Here is a 25,665-nt window from a genome sequence, read left to right as displayed (position 1 = left end):
AGTAAGAGTCAGTGGCGAGAATTTTAATGTTTGTGATGTCTGAGGCACGAAAGGACTTCCCTGTTCACTGAACAACTTACCAAAGGTTGTGTCTATAAACAAGGCACCGAGGAGTGATTAGAGTCCAGTCTCTACAGCAAAAAACCCATTAGAATGGGAAATGACAGTCAATGCAAACAGAGAAATTAAGCATGAGCAGGGTGTTCAGGGGTCCTACCACTAAAAAGAAGTCTTAATAATGGTCCATTTGTTTTGGTAACTGAGAGATAATTGAGCAAACAAAGAGAAGGTATTGATCATGCAAGTCAGGCTTGATAAACACCGGCTAGCTCCCTTATTAGATTACAAAGCTGGCATTATAAAAGTAGGTGAGAGACTTCTGAAATACACAGCTGTCATTAAATACTGAGATTACTGCAGATGTTAAGACCTACTTCTAGAGGAAAGCAAAGAATTGAGCTGAAACTCTAATCTAGACTTACTGCGTCAGTAGCTGGAGAATTTCTGGAGAGGGTTTCTAGTGTACAAGGAAGCTAAAATGGGAAAGAGATCAGAGGTTAGAACAAGTAGAGACTTCCTGCAGCAACAGAGATGCATCTACAAACATGTTTTTTCTCTGTTTCAAGGCCCTCACTTAACTGGCATTGTGTTTCCTTTGAAACTGGGAAAGACAAAAGGGGAATGTGCTCGTCTGGCAATCGGGAGTATAATAACCCAACAACTGCTCTTTATTACCTTCTCATAAGGGTGAAATGACTTTAAATTTCTTTTTTTTTTAAATGTAATGCTACCAGTACTCTTACCTGTACAACATACCATCTATTCCTTTGCATGTGCTATGGGCTCTTCAATTTGAAGTGCTTTTAACTGCAAGAATTTACACGCACATGTCTATATATAAACCATAGAATGACATGGCTTAGTTTGACAGTTAAAACTAGAAAATTTTAAAGATATTCACTTGTCTTTTTTTTCCTTATCAGCCAAGATGTGAAGTCAGAGTTCTGTGACTCTCCTACAGTAGCTTGTGACACCTTTACCAGGATAAAGGTGGCCATATTTTCCTTTGGGTTTTGCTGGTCTCAGGATAGAGCCTCTGATCTCCGTTTAGCAGATAATTAAAAAGCTGCACTTATTTCCAAATCTGTTTTAACGTATTCTCTTTGTAATGCAGGATTTATATTTGATTTTTAAAAATTAATTTCAGGTCACCTTAAAGTGCTGTCTTGATCATTTTAGAAAGCCAAGGCCTTTTACACTAGGCTTCTGTTAAAGTATAATGCTCCTAATGCAGAGATTTATGATTAGTCTTAAAAACATGATTATGTGGTACTGAGTTTCACAGGTGTATTTCTTCTATGAGTAACTTTTTTTTATTGAAGTGTAAGTAAAACATGGATGTCATGCATTCAAGATAAATCTTCTGTGAAGTTGGCAATTTGAAAATAAAAAAGACCCAAACTGTTTGATTTTCATTCTTTGAAGTCTTTGAATACCTGCAAAACAGTGTTTTGCTCTTTCACCAGAGTTTTGAAGGTACCATTGTGTGGGAAAGCCAGGATCTTCATGGGCTGGTTTCAAGAAACCTTCATAAAGTGATGGTGAATGATGGAGGAGGTGTTTTCAGAGTCATTACAGTGAGTGCCTTTACCTTCCCTTCCACCATGTTTTTGTTTTTCTTATAAGTCTTGAGTATTTGGCATTTTACTTTTCTGCATTTCTGTATATAAAGCATTAATTTAGTTGGGCTTTTCCTGTTGTCTCGGGGGGAAGTTTTTCTTTGCCTTCTAGCAAGAAATTATGCTTGTAAGTGGCATTTTCTCTTATTTTGGAGGGAGTAAAACTCACCTTATTGTCTTTGTCAGGTCTGAAGCAATATCAGTATATCAGAGATGACAAAATGTGGGTCAAAAATCCTGTGCTAAAATCACAATTGATGGGACTAAGTCTGTTTTTTTTTCTTTTTGGCAGCGTATCTCTTTTTCTGTCAATATGTTGCCTTCTTAAACATGCTGTGCTGTTGTAATTTAGCCAGAATAACTTCTTACATTTTGCTGTCAACTTCTAAACTAATTTTCTGGAAGTTTCAAGTTGTGCTAGTTTTAGGTGAAACTTTAAAAAATGCCACAAAACTTTACAGTTAAAAATCTTAGTCTTTCATGGCACATGGTGTGATTCTTGGAGTGGTCCTGTGCAGGGCCAGGACCTGGACTTCAATAATTTTTATGGGTCCCTTCCAACTCTGGATATTCTGTGATTTGATAATTATGCAGGTACTTAAACCAGAAGAACTTTAATTTAATTCTCAGTTGCCAAAAACCTTCACACCTTAAAATCATAGGAAAAAAATTCATCACTAATGAGAGATGAACTAATCTGTTTCTTTCCATTAATCTGTTCCTATCAGGCAGGGGAAGGGTCACTGCCACATGAACTCACAGAAGGTGTGGAGGGAATAGCAGGTGGTTTTATCTACACTATTCAAGGTAAGTCTGCAAAATGTAGCATCACATTTCATGTTACAATAAAACAGGTAATTTAAATTGCATTGCTGAGGTGTAATTTGTGCTGTCTCTGTGAACTTAGTCACTCTAGATTTTCTTTTAGTAGAAACAGTTAATTTCTGTCTGAGTTTTTTATGCTTATGGTCAATGTCCTTATGTGGTTCCTTTGCTTGCCTTTTGTCAGCCACTCCAATTGACTTGCATGCCTTCGTCTTTTTATCTTGACTTTCCTCTTTCTTTTTTGTTAACCAAAACCAAGTATAAAAATGTTGTGCAATGAACTCTTTCCGTGGCATTTTCCACATTCTTTTCCAGTTCTGCTGCCGTTAGAGGTACTGTATCATGATGTTTAATATTGGCAAACAGGGACTGCCTAACATAGCCAGCTTTTCTATCTCTTGTTGCTGTTTTATGCCTGTTTCAGCAGAATGTCCACACTCTATAGGAGCTCTTTCTAATGTTTTGGCTCGTAGCACTGGAGTTGATTTGTTCTTATTGGTCCGTCATACTCAGCATAAGCAGTGACTTTCAGAGTGTTATTTCTGTTTTTATAGCTAGGCCTGACAGATATAATTGGGCAGTCCTGTTGTCTTGTCAGCTGTGTAGGAGTCTACACTGAGGTGTGAGCTAAAGCCCTTCCATCTTGTTTGTCAGACAGTTCTTCAGGACCACAAACTATCTCCTTACCTGCAGTATTTTTTTAGCTTTTACCTGTTATGTGACGTGGTTCAGTAGGACCATCTGTGCTACATCAAAACAATGCCTACTTGATTATAGTTAGCATAGGAGTTTGTTGGTGTTTTTTAAGTTAGATACATATACTTAGGATTAGTTAAGTATATAATTACCATTATAATACTGTATAATACAAGTAAGTGTATAATAGAACAGTAGCCTTTTTACTCTACTGGTAAGAGTAATAGTGAAGTTGTAGACTGCTCTTTATATTAAAGAACCTTAAAAGGTTGAATGCTTTTATTGTTGAAAAGAGAACTGTGCTGGTTTAAAGGTGAACCAGCAGGGGAAATGAACTCACCAGGAGAGTGATCATAAGTCAGAGCTAAAATTTAATAATAATATTACAATAAATACACTGACACAAAAGGGAAATTGCTTTCAACTCACAAAAACCCAGCAGTATAACCCAGTGTCCTGGGGCACAAACCCAAGGGGGTTTGTTTGCCCTTGTGCTGAGACCCCCCTGTGGCTCCCCCAAGTCCAGAGCAAAAGGAAGTGAAAAACCTGTTGGTGCAGGCAAGGGCTGTGGTCTGACCAAGAGCAGTGATCTCCTCCTGTTGAGGTCCTGCTGCTTCTCTGGATCCAACAAGAAGTTCCCAAGGTCTTCTTACCCACTACTTATGTACCCTCAGGGAGCCCCCAGTCCCTCCCCCAGGGCGGGGACTCACACAATGGGTGATTAACTCTGGGAGCCAGGGGGTGTTGAACCATTGATGGCCCCTTAGCAGCTCCGCCCCCTCAGGCTGGGTGTGAAGGTGATAATGGCTCCCTGGGCAGCTGCTGCTAGTGGCCCAATGTCCTTGGGGAATGAATAGAGGGGGTAGAATACACAGCTTTGATCACCCCACGCACAGGGTTAACTGGTCCCTCCTGCTGAACTAGGACAGAACGCTTTTTTATTCTTTGAAACTTTCTGTGTCAGACCTTATACAAAAATACATTTCTTTGTTGTTCTGCAACTTTTGCTATTTCATAGGAATTTTTAAATTAATTGTAGGATTTTTATAACCCAATAATTTGAACGCTTTTTCAGAGTCATTTTGTCAATATATCATGTATGATCCGAGAGGAATGTGTGAAATAGTGTGTAGATGTGCATCTTTGTTTACTGCTGGCTGCTCTTTCTTTCAGAAGGTGATGCTCTTTTAAAAAGCCTCCATACTCGCCCAGAGAGGTTTACAAGTCACATCAAAAACCTCGAAAAAGAAGATGCTTTATTGAAGGAAGAAAGCAGTACCTATGATGATATTGTTTTTGTAGATGTTATTGACACTTACAGAAATGTTCCCACTAAGCTGCTGAACTTCTACCGATGGTAAGTTGAAAAAAAAGTGTTTCTCTTGGGAATGTTGCTGTTTGTAGTGCAAGATGATCCACCAGATTATGTTATTTGACAGGTTCCATGAAGTACATACCCTGTGTGATTTACTTCATTAGGTTGTATTTCTCTCTCACAATTTTGGGTGATGTACTGAGTAAAATAACAGCACCTATAGTCTTGAATGCCGACCCTTGGTGCCTCAAATAAACATGAGCTGGCAAGAGAGACTTCTGCCCTGAGAGTCCAGTTGTGAAAATTGTCATGGCTTTGAATGTAACTAAAAAACTGAACTGTACTTTCAGTTCTAAAGGGGAGTGTAAATGTCAAGGCTTAGATCTTCATGATCATTTCTTACAGATTAGCAGTATTTCAAAATTTAGTAATAAAAAGCTTTGAAAAATGCCTTTCTTGTTATAAGAAAATTATCCTTAAAAGCAATGTTTTTACCCAGCTCAGTCATGATCCCTAGAAACTTAGACTTTTTTTGTTACGAGTGTCAGACATGCAACTATTTCAGACAGTTAAAGATTACATTTTTCATATTTGAAGGGTGCATTTACTGAGGAAGAGTAAGTACTGAGTTGTTTCCATAGATGTTTCTTAAAACCTATGACCTTCTCATTGCCCTTGAACTGACTGTCTCATCCTCAAAGCAGGCTACTGATGTGTAGCCAGTGGCTTTCAACAGCTGTGCTGCCATCAGCTGCAGGGATTCATATCCTCCCGAGGTCAATACTGTTTAAGACAGATTCATTAGTAAATCCACCATCTGTCCTGGAAAACAAAACTTCAAGTTTGTTTTCTTCGGCTCATACACAAGTCCATGTTGCGAGATTATATGAGGTGTAGCTGCATCTCCTTTCTGTAGGACAAGCAGTCAGCCTTGGTTGATAGAGAAAACTTTTAAATAAGACATTCCTTCCCTCCTCTTCCTTCCCCCTTTGGTTCCCAAAACCCCCTTGCAAAGCCTTGTATTGCATATCTGGAGTTTGTGGTGTGCAGCTCAGCATCTCATCACTTCTCTTTTTGGCTGCAGGACAGTTGAATCGACGAGTTTTGACTTGTTGCTGAAGACGGATGATGACTGTTACATTGATTTGGAGGCTGTTTTTAACAGGATAATGCAGAAAAAATTGGACAGGCCAAACATCTGGTGGGGAAAGTGAGTTTTTTTTTAACTTGTCTTTAGATCATACCATGTCTTTAGTCAACGGTTTAGTGATTTAAGTCTGTTTTCATGTGTGTTCCCCTTTTCTGCCTAAGGAAGCCAGTTATAAACAGCAGGACCTCTGTATGTGTTAGAACTCAGAATACAAAAATCAGTAATTTACAGTAATTTTCCAGAGTGTGCCTTTACAATGAGTTAAACTTGCTGAATATCTTACCCAGTTTTAAAATGTATTATAGACATATTGGTACTTAAGTAAATTAAAGTATTCCAGTAATACAGTGAAGTTAAAAGGCAAGTACATGCTATAGAACTATAAGCATTACTTTTTGTGAAGCCACTGTGATTTTTCTGGTAGGCTTGAGGAAATAGAATATACAGAAGAAACAAAATTTCCTTTATGGTCTGCACTTTATTTTGATATGTGTGAACTGCTTTTGTTTGAATTGGTAGATATGATCAACAAATATCTGAGTGAACTTCCCCAGCCTGTATTACTTGTGAATAAATAGGGGGATCCAAATAGCCGATATGTTCCCTTCCATCCATGGAACTCTACTATAACATTCAATATAGCATGATGGCACAATGGGCCTTCCTGTTGCTATCTGCTTACTAAAGGAAAACAGGCCTTTGCTGCTTTGCTTCACCAATATGGTACTGACTGTTGCTTACTCATAAAGTAATGTAGTAAGGTGTGTAGTGGAGTGTGTGTGAGATAGCTGGCTGTCTTGTGGTTATCTCAAAGATCTGTAGGGGTGACATCTTCAAATGTAAATTCTCTAATAGTCACAGGTGAGGCAAGTGAGTTGTAGAGAACAACGCTGAAATAACTACAGAAGCATAAAATGATTAGCAAAGGAGGTGCTTCTCAGTCTGGAAGGGGTTATGCCCTTCCTGCTGTGACTATAGAGTGGAAGATACTGAGTCTAAAGTGAATGCAGGTATCAGATGTGACTTCTGTCTCCTTGGTGCTTTAACATGGCAGCTTCAGCTGAGAGTCTGCAGAATCTGACACAGATCTGCCACTCATCTGTACTTCCTCCTTCAGAGCTGTTGTCTGAGGTGGTAATTCTTAGTAGCTCACTGAAGCTTTCAGCTGATTCTGCTCATGACAGAATTCAGCAATGCCAAATCTGTCTGTAAAATGGGGAGAACCTGCTGCACTGACACAGTTAGCCACTTAGCTGTGAGTGCATGAAGTATTTGTGAGGCCAGGGGAGTGCAGTACCAGCCTGTTCCTGAACAGGAAAAGCAGGATGCTGCTCACCGCCTCACACGGCAGTTTGCAGGGTCCGTAGTGTCGCAGGGTGCGGCAGTGAGCTCTGCCACGCTGCCTGGGCTGGGAGTCTGTGCAGGGACTGCAGACAGAGCACTGCTGGCTTCCTGCAGGCCTCTGGTAGTGAATAAAGTCTTCCTTAGAGAACTCCAGTACCAGGAAGGTTTTTTTGTAATTCAGTGATGGCAGCTGAAGGTACATAATTGCTTCCTGGTTGTGAAGCAGCCGCTAGTTTTATCATAGAATCACAGAATCATAGAACTGATTGGGTTGGAAAAGACCTCCAAGATAATCAAGTCCAACCCTTGGTCCAACTCCAGTCCATTTACCAGATCATCTCAGTTTAAAAACCTCCAGGGATGGTGAATCCACCACCTCTCTGGGCAGCCCATTCCAATGCCTGTTTACTCTCTCTGTAAAGAATTTTTTTCTGATCTCCAACTTAAATTTCCCCTGGCAGAGCTTAAGCCCGTGCCCCCTTGTCCTGTTGCTGAGTGCCTGGGAGAAGTGACCAGCCTGCACCTGGCTATAACTTCCCTTCAGGTAGTTCTAGACAGTGATGAGGTCACCTCTGAGCCTCCTCTTCTCCAGGCTAAACAACCCCAGCTCCCTCAGCCTCTCCCCTTAGGGCTTGTGCTCCAGTCCCTTCACCAGCCTTGTTGCTCTTCTCTGGACCCGCTCCAGCCCCTCAATATCTTTCCTGAACTGAGGGGCCCAGAACCGAACACAACACTTGAGGTGTGGCCTCACCAACACAGAGTACAGGGGAAGGGTGGATTGTGTAACATTGCTGTATCTGCATGCCTGCTGGAGGCACTGACTGTGTCATGTTGATTAACCACAGGGCAATTAATTAACAGGGCACAGATGTGCTTATTACAGAACACAAGTAAGGATGCATTTGCTTACCTGGATCAAAACGCAGCAGCAAAGTGCAGCATGCTGAAGACCTGACTGTCAGTACTGCTTTTGTTTTCTGTTCTGAGAACTTTCTCTTATTACCCAAGACTGAGACCAAACAATAGTTGTGAGTTTAGCTCTTGTGTTCAGTTAGATGTGTGCCCTGGAGAAATGAGACTAGGAACAATAATAAGGATCAGCTTCTGCTTCTTCCTCTTGTTTGTTATCAGTGTTACTTCAGTTGTTATCAGTGTTCAGAGGTTCCATAGGGGGCTCTCCACAAACATCTCATGTCTAACATGGTCTTCAGTTTCAGACTAAACTGGGCAGTGGATCGAACTGGGAAGTGGCAAGAGCTGGAGTATCCGAGTCCTGCATATCCAGCCTTTGCTTGTGGCTCTGGCTATGTGATCTCCAAAGACATTGTACAGTGGCTGGCAAGCAACTCTGAAAGGTTAAAGACATACCAGGTAATAAAGAGTTGGTTCAATTTTTCTGTCTTAAATTGGTCTTGGAACAGCATGTCCTGCATGAGTTGGAAAAAAAATTGCTCAGGTGTTAGTCTTGGGTTCTCCCACCTAATGCTGGCTTTAGCAGTGCTTTTGGTCACTACACGGAGTGTCTGTTCTAGGTCAAAGCACAAATGTTTTGGACTGAGAACCTTTGGAGCTGTAATCTTTGTTTTTGTACTCTGTTCTTCTAAGAGCAATGTATTAACACAGGAAAGCTGGGAGGATTAATTTAACAGCCCTAAAATACTCAGATGTAGGTTTTTGTAGTTACCATTCTTTACTCCTGGTAGATGACGCAGCTTATTCCAGGTCACTAAGTCACGCTTTATGCTTTCCTGGTGTTAATATCTGTATTTTTTATTTTAATGTGTCATCTCAGGGTGAAGATGTGAGCATGGGCATCTGGATGGCAGCTGTAGGACCCAAGCGATATCAAGTAAGTCTGAAGGAATTGCCTGATCTTACAGAAAGAGAACATGCCAAGTTGTTGTTCCAAGTAGCATAAAATAGGGGAAATGCTTTTTTTAAAAAAAAAAGAAATTGAAACAGCAATTGAACTAAAATCAGAGGAGAGAAAAAAAAGTTTAAAGATGTATTTAAAAGAAAAAAACACAAAACCCCCACAAATCACCTGCAGCCCTCAGGTTCTCTGATTAGGTCAAGCAGATGAGATGGAGACCTTTGTGTGCAACATTTATTGCTAGAAATGATTCCTGGAAGTGAAGATTGCTGGAGACTGAATTCTGTTGAAATGGTTCTCTCTCTGACAGGATGGTCTCTGGTTGTGTGAGAAGACATGTGAGAGTGGCATGCTGTCTTCCCCCCAGTATTCTCCCCAGGAACTGAGAGAGCTCTGGAGATTAAAGGAACTGTGTGGAGATCCGTGTAGATGTGAGGAAAGATGATGGACTTGCCTTGGAAAACAGGGTAGTGTATAATGATCATGGAAAAGTGTACATTTTGACTCATTCCTGGAACAATAAGAAATATTAGGGTACCTTTTAATGTTGGCTTTCAACTAAAGTATAACAGTATTTGCACATCCCTTTTGATAACTACAAGTGGACTGATACTATTCATTTTCTATAGTATAGATGTTGATCTGATAAAAACCAAAATGTTTAAGATAAAAAAAATCCTTTTTATATAAAGTCAAAGACCTACTTGTAATTAATAAATGCATCTAAGAATGCCAACTAGCCTGTCTTTTGTAAATGAAAGTACTACTGATTTCACTCAGTGTAGAGCAGTACCAGGATCCAGTGGAGAGCTCTGTGCAGCACCAGGGCATCTGGTAAGTCTTGCTGCAGCATGTTCTGTCCTGTCTAAGGGGTTGCCCTCATGTGCAGGGGCTGGGACAGCAGGGGCAGTCAGGATTTATGCTTAGTTTGTTTATATCATTATCATTTTAGATAAAAACAGTATCAAAGTTTGCTTATACCAAATCTTCAAGTACTGCAAACTTGGCCTGATTAGGAGGGATTTCTCAGAGCTTCCTGGTATTAGACATGAATCTGAGCTTACACAAGTGAAAGTAAAACAAGATTGAGGAACAGCACACTAAAGAATGTAAAATAAGTAGCATTGCCTTGCAGTGTGCTGAGTACTTATTTATACTGTGGTATGTTAACACTGTAGGGTAGAATAAAGGTCTGTTAGATTTTGACCTTAATAGTCTAAGGGTGTGTAGATACTTGTTTGCTTTAAGGTTGCTGGATGTAGATGAAAACAGAAAGCAAGTAGCCTCTCAGTGCAGCACTAATCTTGTCTTGTGAGCAAAGAGATCACAACTAAACCTGTACTCAGTTCAGTAAAACAAACTCACTGCTGCAGTGGGAAGGCAGTATAAAATCTTGGCAAAAGGGTTACCTTGAGTTTTATTTAATTGAAGCATTTAAGCATTATTTGGTATCTCTCAAGTAAGACAAATGAGCAGATGCTTTCTGGGAGGCTGATGATTATGCTGAGGAGCTGCAAGTCCACTCGTACAGCCCTCTGGTGCCACGTGTGGAACTCGTAGTTGCCCGTGTGTGTCCTGAGGCACAGGCTGGTCGTGCTGCCCGAGGGCACTCTGTCACTCTGCCGCAGTTCCTGTGTTGGCTCCTCCTTCAGTCTGGCAAGAGAGTCCCTTCTCACCACCGTACTAACACACAGTCTCCACTTTCTATTGAGTAAAACTGCAAAGGCTTTAAGTCATTGTCTAGTTCAACTTCTTTTCCTTCCAGCTAGAATAAGAAAGGAAAAAAACCTAATCAGACTTAAACTGAAATCCCTTCATGTAAACCAAATATACATCAGGTAATTGCAGTCAGGGAGAATCTGTCATATTACAGGAATGAAATTAGGTCCTAAATTACAGCATGAAAACTGCCTTCCTGAAGTGGAATGAATTTCCCTAGGTAGTGTTTTAGAACATGATATTGACCTTTAGCAGCATGAAGTATGTTGTTGTTGAATTACCCATTTTTAACTCACTTTAGAACTTTCGTAGGACAGTTTCAGTTCCGAACCAGGAATTTTAAAAAGGCGATACAGCAGCCCTTTGACCTTCTGAATAGTCATAGACTCTGTCAAGGAGAAAGGAAGAAAAGTTAGTAGAAAAATGCTGCTGCCACTGAGCTGTAGCAAAGTACCAGTGTTTCACTTTACTTGCTTACAGCAACAGTGAAAGGCTGTATTGCTGCTTCAGTTCTAACACTGCAATAATGTCTTTGGTACTTGAAACTGTAACTGCTGATATTGTATTGAAAATGGTTAATCTGTGGCAGATACAGCAGGATATGGTACTACAGTTTAAGTGCTTGATCCCACAAACCAAATTAAAGTGTTTAGCTTCATAACTTACTTTTTTTTGAGTTTGTATTTCTCCATGCTAAACTGAGTGATCTTTGGGACACGTACCAGTCAGGTTCTGACTACTTGCATCTGGCAACTGTTCCGTGGAGTTTTCATTACCAGGAATTGGCTTTCCCAGCACAAGTAAGTGAATGTCACTGTGGAACTAGTGCCATTCTTAGGAATGGTATAACATTATTAGTCCCAAACAAATTGTCAGCAGAGGTGTTTATATTATGAAGCCAGTTATAGGAAGGGGTATTTTTGTAATGGATCTTGAATGAGTAGATGTAGTTTGTTCTTGAGGTGATACCCATGTTTGCAATAGATATGCTCAATATTTTGATTGAACATTCACTTCTTTTGAAGCTTTATCTAAAGGCACAGCAATAGTGAGTTATTCCTGTAATACCACATGTTTACTTAGACAAATATTTTTCTATCAAACATTTTTGTAAAAGCTATATCTATCTGATTTTATGCAACTTGTGATAATAAATGTGATTTTTATTTTAGAATAAAGCTTGAGTAAGTCTTTTCTCTCAGACTCCATTCTGATGCATCTTTCCAAAATATCAGCTTGATTTAGAACAGTCATTCTTTCTAGTCTCACTACAGGCACTAAAACTTTGAAGGACAAATTTGATAGTAGTCAGAACTAGATTTCTAACAATGTAGCAGATACTGGACCTCATTATCCTAGATCTGCAAACTATGCAGTTGGCTCTTACAACTTCACGTTAACACATCCACCAGATTTCATACCTGTTAATTAGCCTTTAATTGCCTCAGACACATTAATCATAAAATCAGCAGCAGAGGTCATAAGACAACATCAACTTTCAATCTTCAAGCTGGACTGAAAGTAAGTAGGAAGGCCAGAAAAATAATGACTTTTTCAAACAATTTCTACCTTTGTCATCTTTTTATACTGCAGAGGAAAGTCTTCAGGAGCTGACAAAGCCAAAGGCAGCTGCCATTCTTTAATACAGTTATTTGAAGGGGAGCTGCAAAACAACTGCTTGAACACAAGTCAAGACTTCTTACCTGGTAGCTTTTTCTCTACTGGCTTCTGTTCAGGTTTCTCAGGACACTTAATTGTCAAAGCTTAAGGAAGAACGATGAGACATTAGTAAAACAACAACGAGGCTGTTCTGGCAGGTGCACAGTCTTTCTAGTCTGTTTTTATTACAAACTGTTTCCCTGAGCTCAGCCTGATCGTCTAAAAAAATTAGGATGTAGTCTGCACCTGAGCATTTAGTCATTCTCTGAAAAATTAAAAGCAATTTTATTAAAACAATCAATTTTTTATTCATCTTTGGTAAATGAAGGAAAAATATTTTAGAAGTGACTCCCTAATGCTTATGATGTTTTTGGTTAAAAGAAGTATTTACCTAAAAATGCTTAATTTCTATTTTTTTTAAAGAACCTGCAGGAGAATGGAAACTGCTTATTCAGTTTAAAACAGGCTTTTGGCCCTCAATATCTCAAGAGCACCATACAAATAGATTTTAAGGACATTATTAGCCCAATTCTTTTACAGAGATTAAAGGATTTATCCTTAAAAAAAAGATTTATATTATCTCTAACCAACTAGATTCCTTGTTCTATTTAGTCTTCCACCAAAATGCATTAGAGTGCCTTAAAATACTATTTTGCCCATGGAGAGAAAAGTTCTGTTCTTCTGTCATCTTGGAAACACAGCAACTACATAAGTTATGAAGTAACCTAGATTAAGTATGTTGACAGCCCCAAATACCAAAGCTATCCATATTTTTCTCATCTGTCTTAAGAAGTTATTAAAAAAATATTATCAGAAAACAGTGTAGCTGAGGTTAAAACCTCAGATGTCTTCTGTAACGAAGCCATTCACACTGTCAGAATGGAGTATCCGTTACCTCTATTCTCCATTGTCATAATTAAGGAAATCATTTGGCTTGGGTTGAGGGGGAAATATAGAGGAATCAAGTCAAACTCACTGATAACAGTTCAGAAAAGCAGGATTACAAGCTGGAACTCTGTAACACCTCAAAGGCTTTTGTTCTCCATATACACCCAGGAAACACTAAGCTTATAAAATCTTATAAAATATTCTAAATGCAGAAGGAACAATTTTGACCATTTCTGGCCTCTTACTTAGAAGCTGATTTTTCAGAGTCAAAGGCTGTCGTCCCTTCAGTTCTCCTTCTTCAGGTGCACCATATTCTGTGTGAAGGAAAGTGCACATAGATTTGAACCCGTCAAAGACTAAAACTCAAGAGAAGATTAAGAGCACTGTGGTGTAGGATCCGGCCTGAGCCTGCTGCCTCAGTTCCCTCAGCAGAGAATGTGGTGGGGTCCTGCAATGCTGGAGACGTGAGCCTGGATCAGCTGCTCGAGCACTCAGGACATGGAGGTGCTGCTTAAATTCCCACTTTAAAATAGCCCCAGGTCACTGCCTGCGCACCAGCAGTGCTGGGGCAGATGGTCATAGGTGTGGGGATCTCTGAGCTACTGAGCCCAAGTTCCCGAGGTGCAGTGCTCTGCAGCCACCCCACAGGAGCCAAAGCCACTCACACACAGGCCTCCCAATGGGGGGGGGGGGGCTTTCCTAAGGCTGTAGCAGCACATGGAAAAAGCATCAAGGGGAAGAGACATTAAAGACAGACCAACTGGTACCACCACAATGACAGAATTGAGGAATTGCTGCTTTTACTTGTACTTACTAAGACAAAGTGATGGGTATCTGGGATGGGCAGCAAGAAATTCTTCACTTGGCTTGTTTTTCTCTGGGTTCCAATGCCCACCGGCTGCTAACCAGTCATTTCCAAATATTTTGCGATAATCAAGCTCTGCTCCTCTTCTTTCAGCAGGAAGGATCTGTACTGACACAGGAATGACACATAATATAATTATATAACTTTCCAAAGAATAAAATCAAATTAATGACACTGACTCCTTGGTATTATTGGTGTTCAGCATGTTTTAATGATACGAAAAATCTTACAAACCATAATCTTCAAATCCTGACTGATCCATATATTCAGTACATTTTAGAGCCATTAAGAATTCTACAACACCTAAGTCTGTGCACTGACTGAGCCATAAATGAACATCCAAGTGAAGATCTTTCTGTATATGATGACAAAAGGATGCTTTTTTGTAGCTATGGCTGAGACACTGTTTCTGCTCTCCTTTATGTTTGCTGAAAGTTTGATTTGGTTTAGAGAATGGTACTTCCCTGTTGCAGAAAGCACATGTTGGTATTACTGAAACAGATCCAACTATGTTGCTTTTTTTTTTTAAGAGTATGGGTTTTGTTAGAAGTTGTGCAACTTCCACACAACACAGGCACTTGGAAAACCCTACCACTGACCCACTTTCTCCTAGTCCCCCTGAGTAAGCAACATTCACAAAAGAGGGCTTGGTCCTGTAGCCCTACCAACTGCCCCACTTATGGGGGTGATGCACTAGTTGGCATTGTATTTTTCCTGCATGCAAACAGTCAGCACCCTTAAAAGAAAATGAAAACAATTCCTTAGACTTTTGCAATTGAAATATTACATACCTCACAGTTGTTCAAAACCTCCAACTGACTAATCTTGGCAATAATTAGCTGTATCAGGGTCTCTGGGTTCTTCTCTGTGTCCATCAACGGGTTATTGTTACACTGCAGGGACCGCAAACTCGGGAGTTTATCAAGCTCATTGACAGATGACCACTGAAATGCAAGGGAACAGTTTTTGGAGGAAACATAAAACATAATTTCATATCAGAACGATACACAGCAACATTGACTTTTCCTGTGCAATAAACATGACTGAAAATATTCTTTTGATCATCAGAACCAAGTACTTGGATCCTGTTCATTCAGCTGATGAAAGAACTGCTCAACATTTAATTAAAACAAGCAAACAAAACAAGGAGCTAGTGAGAATTTCAGTTCATTAGGATTATTAGGTAGCAGAGGGATATGACTAGTTACCATAAACTGTTTCACTGACACGTTAAGAAATGTTTTTACAATTTTAAATTATGCCTCTGTGTTGATCAAAGTATTCAATAGTTACCTCAGAATCCTACAATCAGAGAAAATTTTAAAAAGCAAACTACAAGTTATTTTTAAACAAACATATATGTATTTAAAAAATGAGAAACTATCACAACGTAACCTACCTGTGATATTTTATTGTCATTTATTGCAAGGCGTTTTAGTGAAGGAAACATTTTAGTCTTGCATCCTAGGAAAAGGAGTAAATTAAAGAAAACAATGAAAAATTAAATAAACAATTATAAAACTATAAATAAATTACTTCTTTTACATACCAAATCCAGCATCGGGAAAGTGTATTGAAGATATGCCAGTGTTTCTAAGTATTAGCTGTTCTAATCTGAAATTTAATAGATATGATGATCACTGTATGTGAAACAGCAGGTTTTTTGTAAAGAAATACTACTCTATTTTTTAAAATAAAGATGTACAACTTCTGACATGGTGCATAATCACTGACAGACAAACAGCAGCCTCACAGACAGTACCCAGACTTCAGCAGTGTTCAGGGAATAAAATTTTTGGAGTAAGTGCAACAATTTCAAGCTTTCAGAATGGCTCCTGGTTTTAAAATGTGTGTTTTAATAGCTTATGGCTGTTTAAAATCATGGCTGCTACTGTGGTGTACAGTGAAAGATAATTCCACAAATTAGCAAAGTGTGGTAAATCTCTTTTGGAAGTATTTAATGAAAACCAAATAAAACACAGCTTAAGAATGCATTATTATATAACAAAAGTAGGATTATATTAAAATAGCTCAATTAAATAATGCAGTTACTCTCCTCAAGAGGGCAAAATGCCACTACTTCAAGACCTCATAAATCTTTCATACAACATCAATACTATCATATTTCAGTCAGCACGGACTAAGGAGATGAATATCCAGGACAAAGAATTTCCAGCAAATTTGTTTACAGCTACCTGGGGAGATGTGCTATGAGATGCAACTGATTTCCATCCAGTAACTGGTTGTCTGAAAGGTCTAACAGCTTCAGGGTCTGAAGGACATCATCAGGCCTGATATATTGGAAAAAAAAACAAAACAGAAACACATAACATTTAAAGCTATTGGCTAATGAAAACTATTTTCCTAAGTATGTAAGTGCATGCACATAATTGTGTCCGTTTATAAATGTTTTTAAGTACATCATGTGAACTTTGCATCAGTTACTTTAGAATTATGTCATGGTGATGTCAATGTTACAGAAATGTAACTTTATGTACTACAGAACTTTGTGGTACATCAGTCACTACTGACTGACTGACTTATGTTACTCACCTTTCCAAAACTGTAATACTATTAGAGGAAAGGTACAACTCTTCAAGTGCTGGCCATCCTTGAGCACAAAGAAGAACCTAGAAGCAAAACTTTATTTAATGTAACAAATGTTAGGAAAAATATTCCAGAAATTATACTTTATGGAAATTTGCTCTGAACATGATCAGAAGAAGATGTAGCTCCCAAAACCAGACAAGCAATCAGTAAAGACTTCCTAGTCTTCCCTTTCTTCTAGATGGCTCTCCTGTGCCCAGATCCACCAACAGAGATGACATCAAAGGGTTCCTGCAGTGACAGGACTTACAGTCTCAGGCTGGAGGCTGCCCTTGCAGCTGAGTCTGTGTGACCTGGAAATTCAGGTGATTTCATTCAGGGGGTTGGAGTGACCAGGTTTTCCCTGTGAGGTAAGGAAATGGCACTACAAACTCTACGTATGTACAGAAGTTCCAGAACCAGCCACCAGTTCTGGAACTTCTGCACTTCTCATCAGGCCTGACAGAATTTTTTTAATATCTTAATTTATAAAAGCTTGAAGGCTTCTCTATGATGGGATTGTGCCAGCCTGTAAACCCAATAAAAACCAAGAATTGCATTAATTCAACACATCAACAATCTTGAAGTTCTTCAGTTCTCTAAATAAAACAAACTAGTTCAAAAAGGGCCACAAATTGAACAAAGATGCATTTGGTTTAGATCTTATGCCCTGAAATGACATAAAAGTTATTATTTACTTTATACAAATTCTTTTGCAAACATCTATGGCAGGCAAACCAACTTTTAAAAATAAACACTTATTACAAAGCAATATAAATTGCTGGCATAAAACAGACTCTTGTATGCAATTGTGAAAGTGTCAAAAATGGCACAGTTTTAGCACATGAAATTCCATAAGCACTGTAACTGCTTTTCTACAGATTTGTGCCTGCAAATGGCAAATTACTCTTTTCACTAAAGTTTTTCTGGTGTGTCTTCTCCAGAGTCAAATCAAGCGTGAGCTCATCCTGCTACTCCTTCTTTGGTTAGGAAAATTAGAGGGGCTCTTCCATCCATCTACATTCCTATTTTCTGGGAATTTTTAGGTGATCAACACCTCTCTTCAAAATGGTTTTGTAACTGACTAGCAGATTCAAAGCTTTTGAGATGCACAGACATACAGATGCACAGTGCAATCACCAAAAGCTTGTTTTTACAGGAGATTACAAAGGTGACAAACAGTGAATTTCAGAGATCTGGACAATCCAAATTCAATCTGTTATGTTTACAGTTAACCCCTTCTATGAATGTCCACTGTCCTTGGCATCGTTCTCTCTGTTACAGCTCCAGGAAGTCACACAGCTGAAAGTACATTCAACTGTCTCATATATATAACACAAAGTGCTAACACTGACATCTCTTTAAAAGGCTGCATTGGTGAGGCCACACCTTGAGTATTGTGTTCAGTTCTGGGCCCCTCAGTTTAGGAAAGATATTGAGGGGCTGGAGCGGGTCCAGAGAAGAGCAATAAGGCTGGTGAAGGGACTGGAGCACAAGTCCTATGGAGAGAGGCTGAGGGAGCTGGGGTTGTTTAGCCTGGAGAAGAGGAGGCTCAGAGGTGACCTCATCACTGTCTAGAACTACCTGAAGGGAAGTTATAGCCAGGTGCAGGCTGGTCACTTCTCCCAGGCACTCAGCAATAGGACAAGGGGGCATGGGCTCAAGATCTGCCAGGGGAAATTGAAGTTGGAGATCAGAAAAAAATTCTTTCCAGAGACAGTAATCAGGCATTGGAATGGGCTGCCCAGAGAGGTGGTGGATTCCCCATCCCTGGAGGTTTTTAAACAGATTGGACGTGGCACTGAGTACCATGATCTGGTAAATGGACTGGAGTTGGACCAAGGGTTGGACTTGATTATCTTGGAGGTCTTTTCCAACCCAATCAATTCTGTGATTCTATGATTTGGGGCTCAACTGCTTCCTACCCAAAAATATGAAACATCACTCTGCTGCCATATCTGCGACACATAAAAACTTACAAACTTCAAAGCAAGAGCAGAAAACACCAATATTTTCTCTCTCTAATCTGGATAGGGTTTCGCTACGTCAACAAGACAGACCAAAATAGTTATCTACTGGTGTTGAAGAAGAACGACAAGAAACCTGCAGAGTCAAGAGAAATGAGGTACATTGTTCAGTTACAGAACCTTTGGGTGATTCCCCCACAACAACCATTTGTTGTGATGGATGGATGGAATACAAAAATTGCACAAAACTGAAGTATCAGAAGATTTTTCAATAGATTAACCAAATTATTAGAAAATTGCCAAAACTGAATGATAGGTCACATCACAATTCTAAGAAAATCAAATGTCTAATTTTCAGCTATTGCTTAAAACAGCTTCCACAGAAATAGAAGTTCACAGATCTGACACTGAATTAACACACAGAAAAGATCAGAGGCTCGTTATGGATAGCTGATGGGGAGGCTGTAACAAATAGCCAGTGGAGCAGCCACTGGTGAGCAAAACCAGGAAAATGGAAATGCAAGATCTATTGCAAAAGAAAAGAAAAAAAGACAGGAAACAATTGTCACCATGTCTGATGTTCCTGTATTTTTAGTGTCTTTACCCCAGAAAGCAAATAATATAAATTGGGAAAGACAGAAAGAAGCTAAACAAGAATCAAATCTATGAAACAGAGAACAGCTGTTCTCAGTTACTTCCATATGAAATACTTGGACTTAATAAATGAAATTATCATGCAGCAATATCAAAACCCAAAAAGGGCTAAACTGATGTTAAAAGAGGTGGATAGTAAAATTTTCAAATGGGTTCTTAATAGTTAGATAAATCATGAAACAAAAAAATCTCAGAGGTTAATTAAATAGAGATACATAGTCCCAAGATCACAGACACACAATTCCAGATTACAAGAAGCTCTTACCATATGCTTACCCTTTGCCTAGAATTTTTCCCAACTACCTCCTACTCAGAAACATGATCCTGCACTTCTGTTCTAACACAGATTTTTCTTTTGCCCTGTATAATAGTAGATTATATTATAAATGTAAGAGTTCAGTTTGAAAACTGAATGACAAATACAACATTATGATTTCAATGCTGAATAAGAGAAAAAGATTTTGAAGCCATAAATATGAATTCTTTACATTCAAATGCATTAATTCAATTTCTAAGTTAATGGCTGCTAACTTTAGGATATTTTACAGGATATCTTTCCCTCTTGAAGGTTGTATGTTATATTTTGAACAATCAATGAACAATTATACAGTAATAAGCTCTTTTAGTGGTCTACTGATAGAAATCTCGATATATTTGGATATATGCAAATAACACACTAATGAAAGACCTTTCTTTGAAAACAGATGCTCAAGGCATGTAAATGTGGAGATATGTATAACTGTGTAGCAGTTAAGCATGTCCCTCTACTGTAAAAAATATTTCAAAATAATTGAAAACCTTATCTTCTTTTTTAAAATTCTCCCCATGCCATATATTCTTACATATGACAGTAAGCTATTTTGAAATGCTGCTCACCATTTAATTGTTTTAATTTTAATTAAAACATTTCTAGGACTTTTAGACTTTGCTTATATTCCCATTTACAGTCATTGTATTTCTTCTCTTTTGCCTGGATTATATTCCTTATTATTTTCTGTTTAAAAGTTGACTTTTCAAGTAACTCCCCTTAGAGCTTAAGCAGTAACATTTTCAAGTGCTTTGTTCACAGAGTACTGAGTAGGTAGCACTGTAGGTAGAGTCAAGTAGGTCCCTTTATTTTTTCCCTGTTGTTTGGCTGCCCTGGAACAGCACTTCTAAGCACAGGCTTATGTCTCCAAGCTTATAAGGGATTGAATTGGAACAATTTTCAATTTCATAAAAAAGATTTCTGAACCAAAAATGTCTTTACAGCAATGACAAATCATCAGCTAGAGCAGAGTTTCAAAGACAACTGTGAAAATGACGTAATTTTAAACTGCTCTGAAATTTAGTTATCCCTAGGGAAGTCTGATCTGCCTGCAGTAATGGCTCTGACCAGCCTTTGGTCACCCCAGGACTGAAGGAAAGCTGCTGGCAGCTGCCAAAATTTTAAACAGCACAATGCACAGAGTTACTCTGATGAGCACTAGATGGCATTTTGATTGTTTGTAGCCACTTAGTTCTTCCGTTCACTTCTCCACTCATATTGCTCCCATTGTGGAAGGATTATCAGCTGTCCTACCATGAACCCCATGGATTGTTTAAGAGCACAGTGAATGCACACGAAGCAAAAATGTAGCAGTGACCACCCTCAAACCCTGCTGCAAGATTTGAGAATGAAGAAGCGTCTTTCTACTCAAACCCAAGTTTTAGTAAGTGCTCTTTTACTGGATAGTGACTGGTGGGGAAAATCTGAAAATTCGCGTAATTTTATGATGCAGTACTGCAAAATCTGCCCCTGAGAAATTCAAACAGTCTGGAATTTACAAGCCATTATAGGTAACGTGACACTACTGAGATGCACTTCCTAAGACCCATCTCTGAAAAAAGGCCCAGAGCTAACATATGTGACAGCCAGACTTCATTCTTAATAAGACACAGTATTAGGGGAGAGTCATTGAAATGTTTGCATGTTTCAGTGCCTCAAGTGAGACCTTTGTTTGTCCTGTGCTGTGTTGCACAATCAGGCACCATGCATTTCAAGAACCATCAGTATGTGCAAAGATTGCGAGCCAATCTCCCGTTGAGGCACAGCTATGCCAAAACAAGTATTTCTTGTTATATTGATGTGTTTTCTTTCCATTGGCATTTGTTCTGTCGCATACACAAACGCACAGACAAACCTTCAATAACTACGAGGAACCAGAAAGTTTTCATGTAGATAATTATAGTCCAACTGCTTTATCCTGACTTGGCAATTTACAGATGTAACTAACTATGTAACTCATAAAGTTACCCCACAGCACCTTTTCTAAGGATGATTGCATTTCAGTAGAATAAGATAGTGCTTAAATGGTTCTTATGTTTTCCTTAAGAACCTGATGATAATAAACAAAAACAAAAAGGTCATTACCTCTGTCCATGTTATTTCAGTTTGATTAAGTGCCAGAATCTTCAAATTTGAAAATGCACTGGATATAGAAGTTGATGTAGATGGAAATTTCATTTTGTTTTCACTGTGTAGAAAGAATGTTTGCATAATTAATAATTACATTTATTTAAGTCACTAATTTAGAATTACATATCAAAAAGAAAAACAGTTTACACCAAAAAAATTTTAAGAATCATTCCCAAGATGTGCTATGTTTTTAAATATAATAAAATATATTTCTAGTTATATTCAAATGTACTCTTTCCTAATTTACTTTTCTACTTCAGGAATGCATATTTATTCATCTGTGGCCTCTTTTCTCCCCTTTTCTTCTCCCAAGTATGAACATGAAAAGGATGTTTTTCATTAATATTAAATGAAAGAGTCAGATTTTGGGATTAGACTCCTTAGTGATGACTGAAAATAATGAGCCTACGGGACTATCCAGATCCCAGTAAAACAAAAGTATGTAAAATTCACTCTCAATAGAGAAGTATCATTACAAAAAAAAAATATTCTCAAATCTGCAGTCTTCAAATCAGTTTTCACTACTTACCCCTAAACAGAAGCTTTTGTTTCTTACCTAAGGTCTAATCTATCTGCTTATTCTCACAAAAAAATCGCTCAGTGTAGTTCATACTTACTAACTTACGAGTTAAATTTACACATAGAGAGCTGGGGAATGGTTAATCACTTTTATTCTTCTTCCAACTTTCTGTGTACAAAAAAAATCAGTAGCAAACTTACCTTCTAATGCCTTTCTTTTTTTTAAAAAGACTAATTCAGGTTTTTTTTAAAAAAAACTAATTCAGACTGTGAGTTTGTAGTTGTAAGCATCGGATTCCACCATCAATTTCCTTTTGTTTTCTATTTTTTTCACAAACAACTTCTGAAAGCCCTCGACTCTAAACTAAACTTTTCAACAATGAAAAACTAAAAAAACCAAATACATTTTGCAGTATTAACTATAAGAATAAATAAAAAATCTGGTGGTTTAGGCTGCTACCTATTTACAGACTTCAATCCATTGTGTTACTTCATTCCAGAAAACTATTCTGTCATGTGCCAGTTATGGTGTATAGGTGTGGACTAGAAATGTTCTTTATTTTGAAAATATTTTGTGAATTCCTTCTTGTTTCGATAGAATTGCAGCTTTATTTAACAACATCCTCCATTCTTTTCCAGTGTCATCACTGTACAAGAGATTTTCCCCTAGATCTGTCACCATGATCCACAGTTCTTATCAGCCTCATTTTAGGACAGAAATGGACTGGGTTTTGGGATACTTAAGGTTTGGTTAAAGCATTATTGATATTTCAGCTTAGTGTCAAGACACTGTTGGTAAACATAATTCTTAACAAAAGAGGGCCCCTAAGTAAAGACTTGCTTGGGCAGTCAGAACATATGTATATATGGCTTGGGTTTGCGAACGCAGATTTGGGCAGGGCTCTCCCCACGTGGGTGTGCCCTTCCAGCCTGCGCAGTGGATTTTTAGGTGAGGCACAGCGTGCGCAGAACTGGCCCCACCGTTTCAGTCCTGAGGTCCATCTGCCACGGCCGAGCGAGCTTGGACAGTGACAGGGAAGTCCTTGGGACTGTCACAGCCCCTGGTATTCCCAGGAGGTCTCCCATCCAAATACTAACCAGGGCTGACCCTGCTGAGCTTCTGAGATCTGACGGGATCAGATGTCAGGGAGTCAGAACATATCAGCAATAATAAAAAACAGAGACAAATTCTTAAGACTTTAGAGAAAATGAAAATATATTTACTTTGCACATTTCCTGTGCAGAAAAAAAATTTCTAAAACTTCTCATGAAAAAAACGCAAACAGGTTTGCAAACCCAGAGGACAAACAGACAGCTACTGCTAAGCCTGATTAAAAAATGCCAAGCAAGATGTTTAGGAGATAAGGACCTGTTACTAGTGCTTTCTCAGGCAGGCTGCAAACTCCTGCAAGCAAGGACTTGGCTTCTGAGGGGTCCATCTGCCAGAGCCACACGGCCCCCACGCACAAGTCCCCAGAGAACGCACAGTGAATTTGGCTGTGCCTGCTCCAAAGTTGGCCTCCTGCTGCAAACCAGGCTCACTGCACATATGCAGTGTGGATGGACACAAGTGCTACGTCAGCTCTGCCCTGGGGGAAGAAACTGAGCTTTAAAATCAACAGAATTAATTGTCTGAGATGTCACAAAAGTGTGTAAGGGCATCTTGTATGTATGGCCAGACTTCACGAATGAAGCTTTGGGCAGGGCTCTCCCCATGTGGGTGTGCCCTTCCAGCCTGCACAGTGGATTTTTTAGGTGAGGCACAGCGTGCGCAGAACTGGCCCCACCGTTTCAGTCCTGAGGTCCATCTGCCACGGCCGAGTGAGCTTGGACAGTGACAGGGAAGTCCTCGGGACTGTCACAGCACCCGGTACTAACCGGGGCTGATCCTGCTGAGCATCCGAGATGTGACGGGATGGGATGGCAGGGAGGCATTGAACTGTCAGGGGACGGTCCCACTGAGACTCGAACTCAGGTCCTTGGGATTCAGAGTCCAGAGTGCTCTCCTTTACACCACGGGACCGCCCCTGAAGGGCATCTTACGACACTGCAAACCTACATTTCTATACTCCCTGTTTCTTCTTTTCTATAAAAGTACTCTGAGTAATTTTTTTTACCTTCAGTCTAACTGCTTAAATCCCTGCATTTTCATTGAGTCTCCCTAGCCAACAAGCCAATTTGCATAAAAATGATGTAATCTCTTATGTGGAACTTGCTGACAACTGCCTACATTCCTGTAAATGTTTAATGTCTGAAATCCATATTCTCTTTTTCAGACAACTGATTTTTCTAATTTTACAAAACTCCAGACAACATCCATCTGTCCCAAACACTGGAGTTCTCCAGAACTTAAGTTTACATAGATGCTAAACTCCTAAAGTTCTGTCTTTCTTTGAAAAGGGATGTCTGAAATATATAGCACACACATGAGTTGTTGAAGAACAAGATTTAAAAAAACCAAAAAGTATTTAAAAACTTATGTCCCATTAAAATGAGTCCTGAGGTATCCAGTTACCTTTAGAAAGCTAAACCCTGAGCCTCTTCTTTTTTGTTCCTGCCCCAAAGGAAAAGCAACCCAAATATGAATATTTATACCTGACATTAAGTGTTTCCAGATTCTGAACTTGAGAAGCAATAGCTATTACTGTTTCCCAAGACGATATCAGATTTTTTGATAGGTTAATATGCCTCATATCTGAAATTTCACGTTAGGAAAAATAAACTTATCTCAAATCCAAACTACCTTTTTCAGAAATTAGAATTAGGGTTTTGTTTTCAATGAAATAAACAGAAACAGATTACACTTGTTTGGGCTAAGAGATACTACTACTCAGTTACAGCAAATTTTATTTTGATTTCTGGTATGGACATGGCTTATAATTTTATGAAAGAGCTTAACTTTACCAATCCTAAAACAGATTAATTTCTGTACTGACAAGAACTCATCAGCCTTTACAAATGAACAAATAATACCTGCATTGTATTTCTGTAACTCTATCACAACATGCATTATACTGAACACATTATTTGTTGTATATTGAAAACCTCTGGAGTCTACAGAACATATCAGTTGTAATTCTATGGGGTTATCTGTTCTAGGGATAAATTTTAAAAAAGCCCCATTCCTGAAGTCTTATGGAATTGCAGTCACAATAGCAACCTATGACAATACTTCTATTTTTATCCATGATTTGCATTTCCTCTCAAAAATTGTAGGCATCTACTTTTTAACTGTTGTCAATACTGCATTAAACTTCTAAACTACAGTTGCAATAATTTATTTTAATAAAAGGATACAAGTATCATTCACTGAAGTGAACACTGGGAATGCTAAAGTATGTACTTTACTTGTGGTATCATGCAATGTAGCAAGAAAGGATACTGGCACACGTTCTGCTGATTTCCTCTGTCTCACCAGCGTGGCTCACTGCACACTCACGCACCGAGATATCTACCAGTTTGTTCAGTTGTCTGAATGGGAAAGAACAT

At 38.9% G+C, this 25,665-nt stretch overlaps 3 protein-coding genes across 9 annotated transcripts in view; 1 reads left to right on the top strand and 2 right to left on the bottom strand.

The window, feature by feature from the left end:
- B3GALNT2 (beta-1,3-N-acetylgalactosaminyltransferase 2) overlaps positions 1 to 11,802 on the top strand; it is a 31,552-nt gene extending 19,750 nt beyond the window's left edge. Inside the window, exons 6-12 of the mRNA XM_071549573.1 lie at positions 1,527 to 1,637; positions 2,408 to 2,486; positions 4,374 to 4,557; positions 5,600 to 5,725; positions 8,221 to 8,380; positions 8,802 to 8,858; positions 9,193 to 11,802. Of these exons, the coding sequence (XP_071405674.1) occupies positions 1,527 to 1,637; positions 2,408 to 2,486; positions 4,374 to 4,557; positions 5,600 to 5,725; positions 8,221 to 8,380; positions 8,802 to 8,858; positions 9,193 to 9,327 (852 nt within the window). The 3' untranslated portion in view covers positions 9,328 to 11,802. The remainder of the gene's footprint in view (positions 1 to 1,526; positions 1,638 to 2,407; positions 2,487 to 4,373; positions 4,558 to 5,599; positions 5,726 to 8,220; positions 8,381 to 8,801; positions 8,859 to 9,192) is intronic.
- Positions 1 to 25,665, bottom strand: part of EDARADD (EDAR associated via death domain) — a 405,148-nt gene that overhangs the window by 336,323 nt on the left and 43,160 nt on the right. The gene's annotated exons all lie outside the window — the stretch shown is intronic.
- Positions 10,269 to 25,665, bottom strand: part of TBCE (tubulin folding cofactor E) — a 31,278-nt gene continuing 15,881 nt past the window's right edge. For all 6 annotated transcript variants that reach the window (XM_071549569.1, XM_071549571.1, XM_071549568.1 and 3 more), the window contains exons 5-17: positions 25,559 to 25,647; positions 24,772 to 24,871; positions 21,613 to 21,715; positions 16,567 to 16,643; positions 16,209 to 16,304; positions 15,563 to 15,627; positions 15,413 to 15,477; positions 14,805 to 14,957; positions 13,963 to 14,116; positions 13,394 to 13,462; positions 12,305 to 12,364; positions 10,898 to 10,989; positions 10,269 to 10,647 (exon numbers count right to left, since the gene is read on the bottom strand). In XM_071549569.1, coding sequence (XP_071405670.1) covers positions 10,555 to 10,647; positions 10,898 to 10,989; positions 12,305 to 12,364; positions 13,394 to 13,462; positions 13,963 to 14,116; positions 14,805 to 14,957; positions 15,413 to 15,477; positions 15,563 to 15,627; positions 16,209 to 16,304; positions 16,567 to 16,643; positions 21,613 to 21,715; positions 24,772 to 24,871; positions 25,559 to 25,647 — 1,216 coding nt within the window. In that variant the 3' untranslated portion in view covers positions 10,269 to 10,554. The remainder of the gene's footprint in view (positions 10,648 to 10,897; positions 10,990 to 12,304; positions 12,365 to 13,393; positions 13,463 to 13,962; positions 14,117 to 14,804; positions 14,958 to 15,412; positions 15,478 to 15,562; positions 15,628 to 16,208; positions 16,305 to 16,566; positions 16,644 to 21,612; positions 21,716 to 24,771; positions 24,872 to 25,558; positions 25,648 to 25,665) is intronic.

The sequence above is a fragment of the Pithys albifrons genome, chromosome 2 (genome assembly GCF_047495875.1).
Source record: "Pithys albifrons albifrons isolate INPA30051 chromosome 2, PitAlb_v1, whole genome shotgun sequence".
NCBI lineage: Eukaryota > Metazoa > Chordata > Aves > Passeriformes > Thamnophilidae > Pithys > Pithys albifrons.
This window is presented reverse-complemented; position numbering and strand designations above follow the sequence as displayed.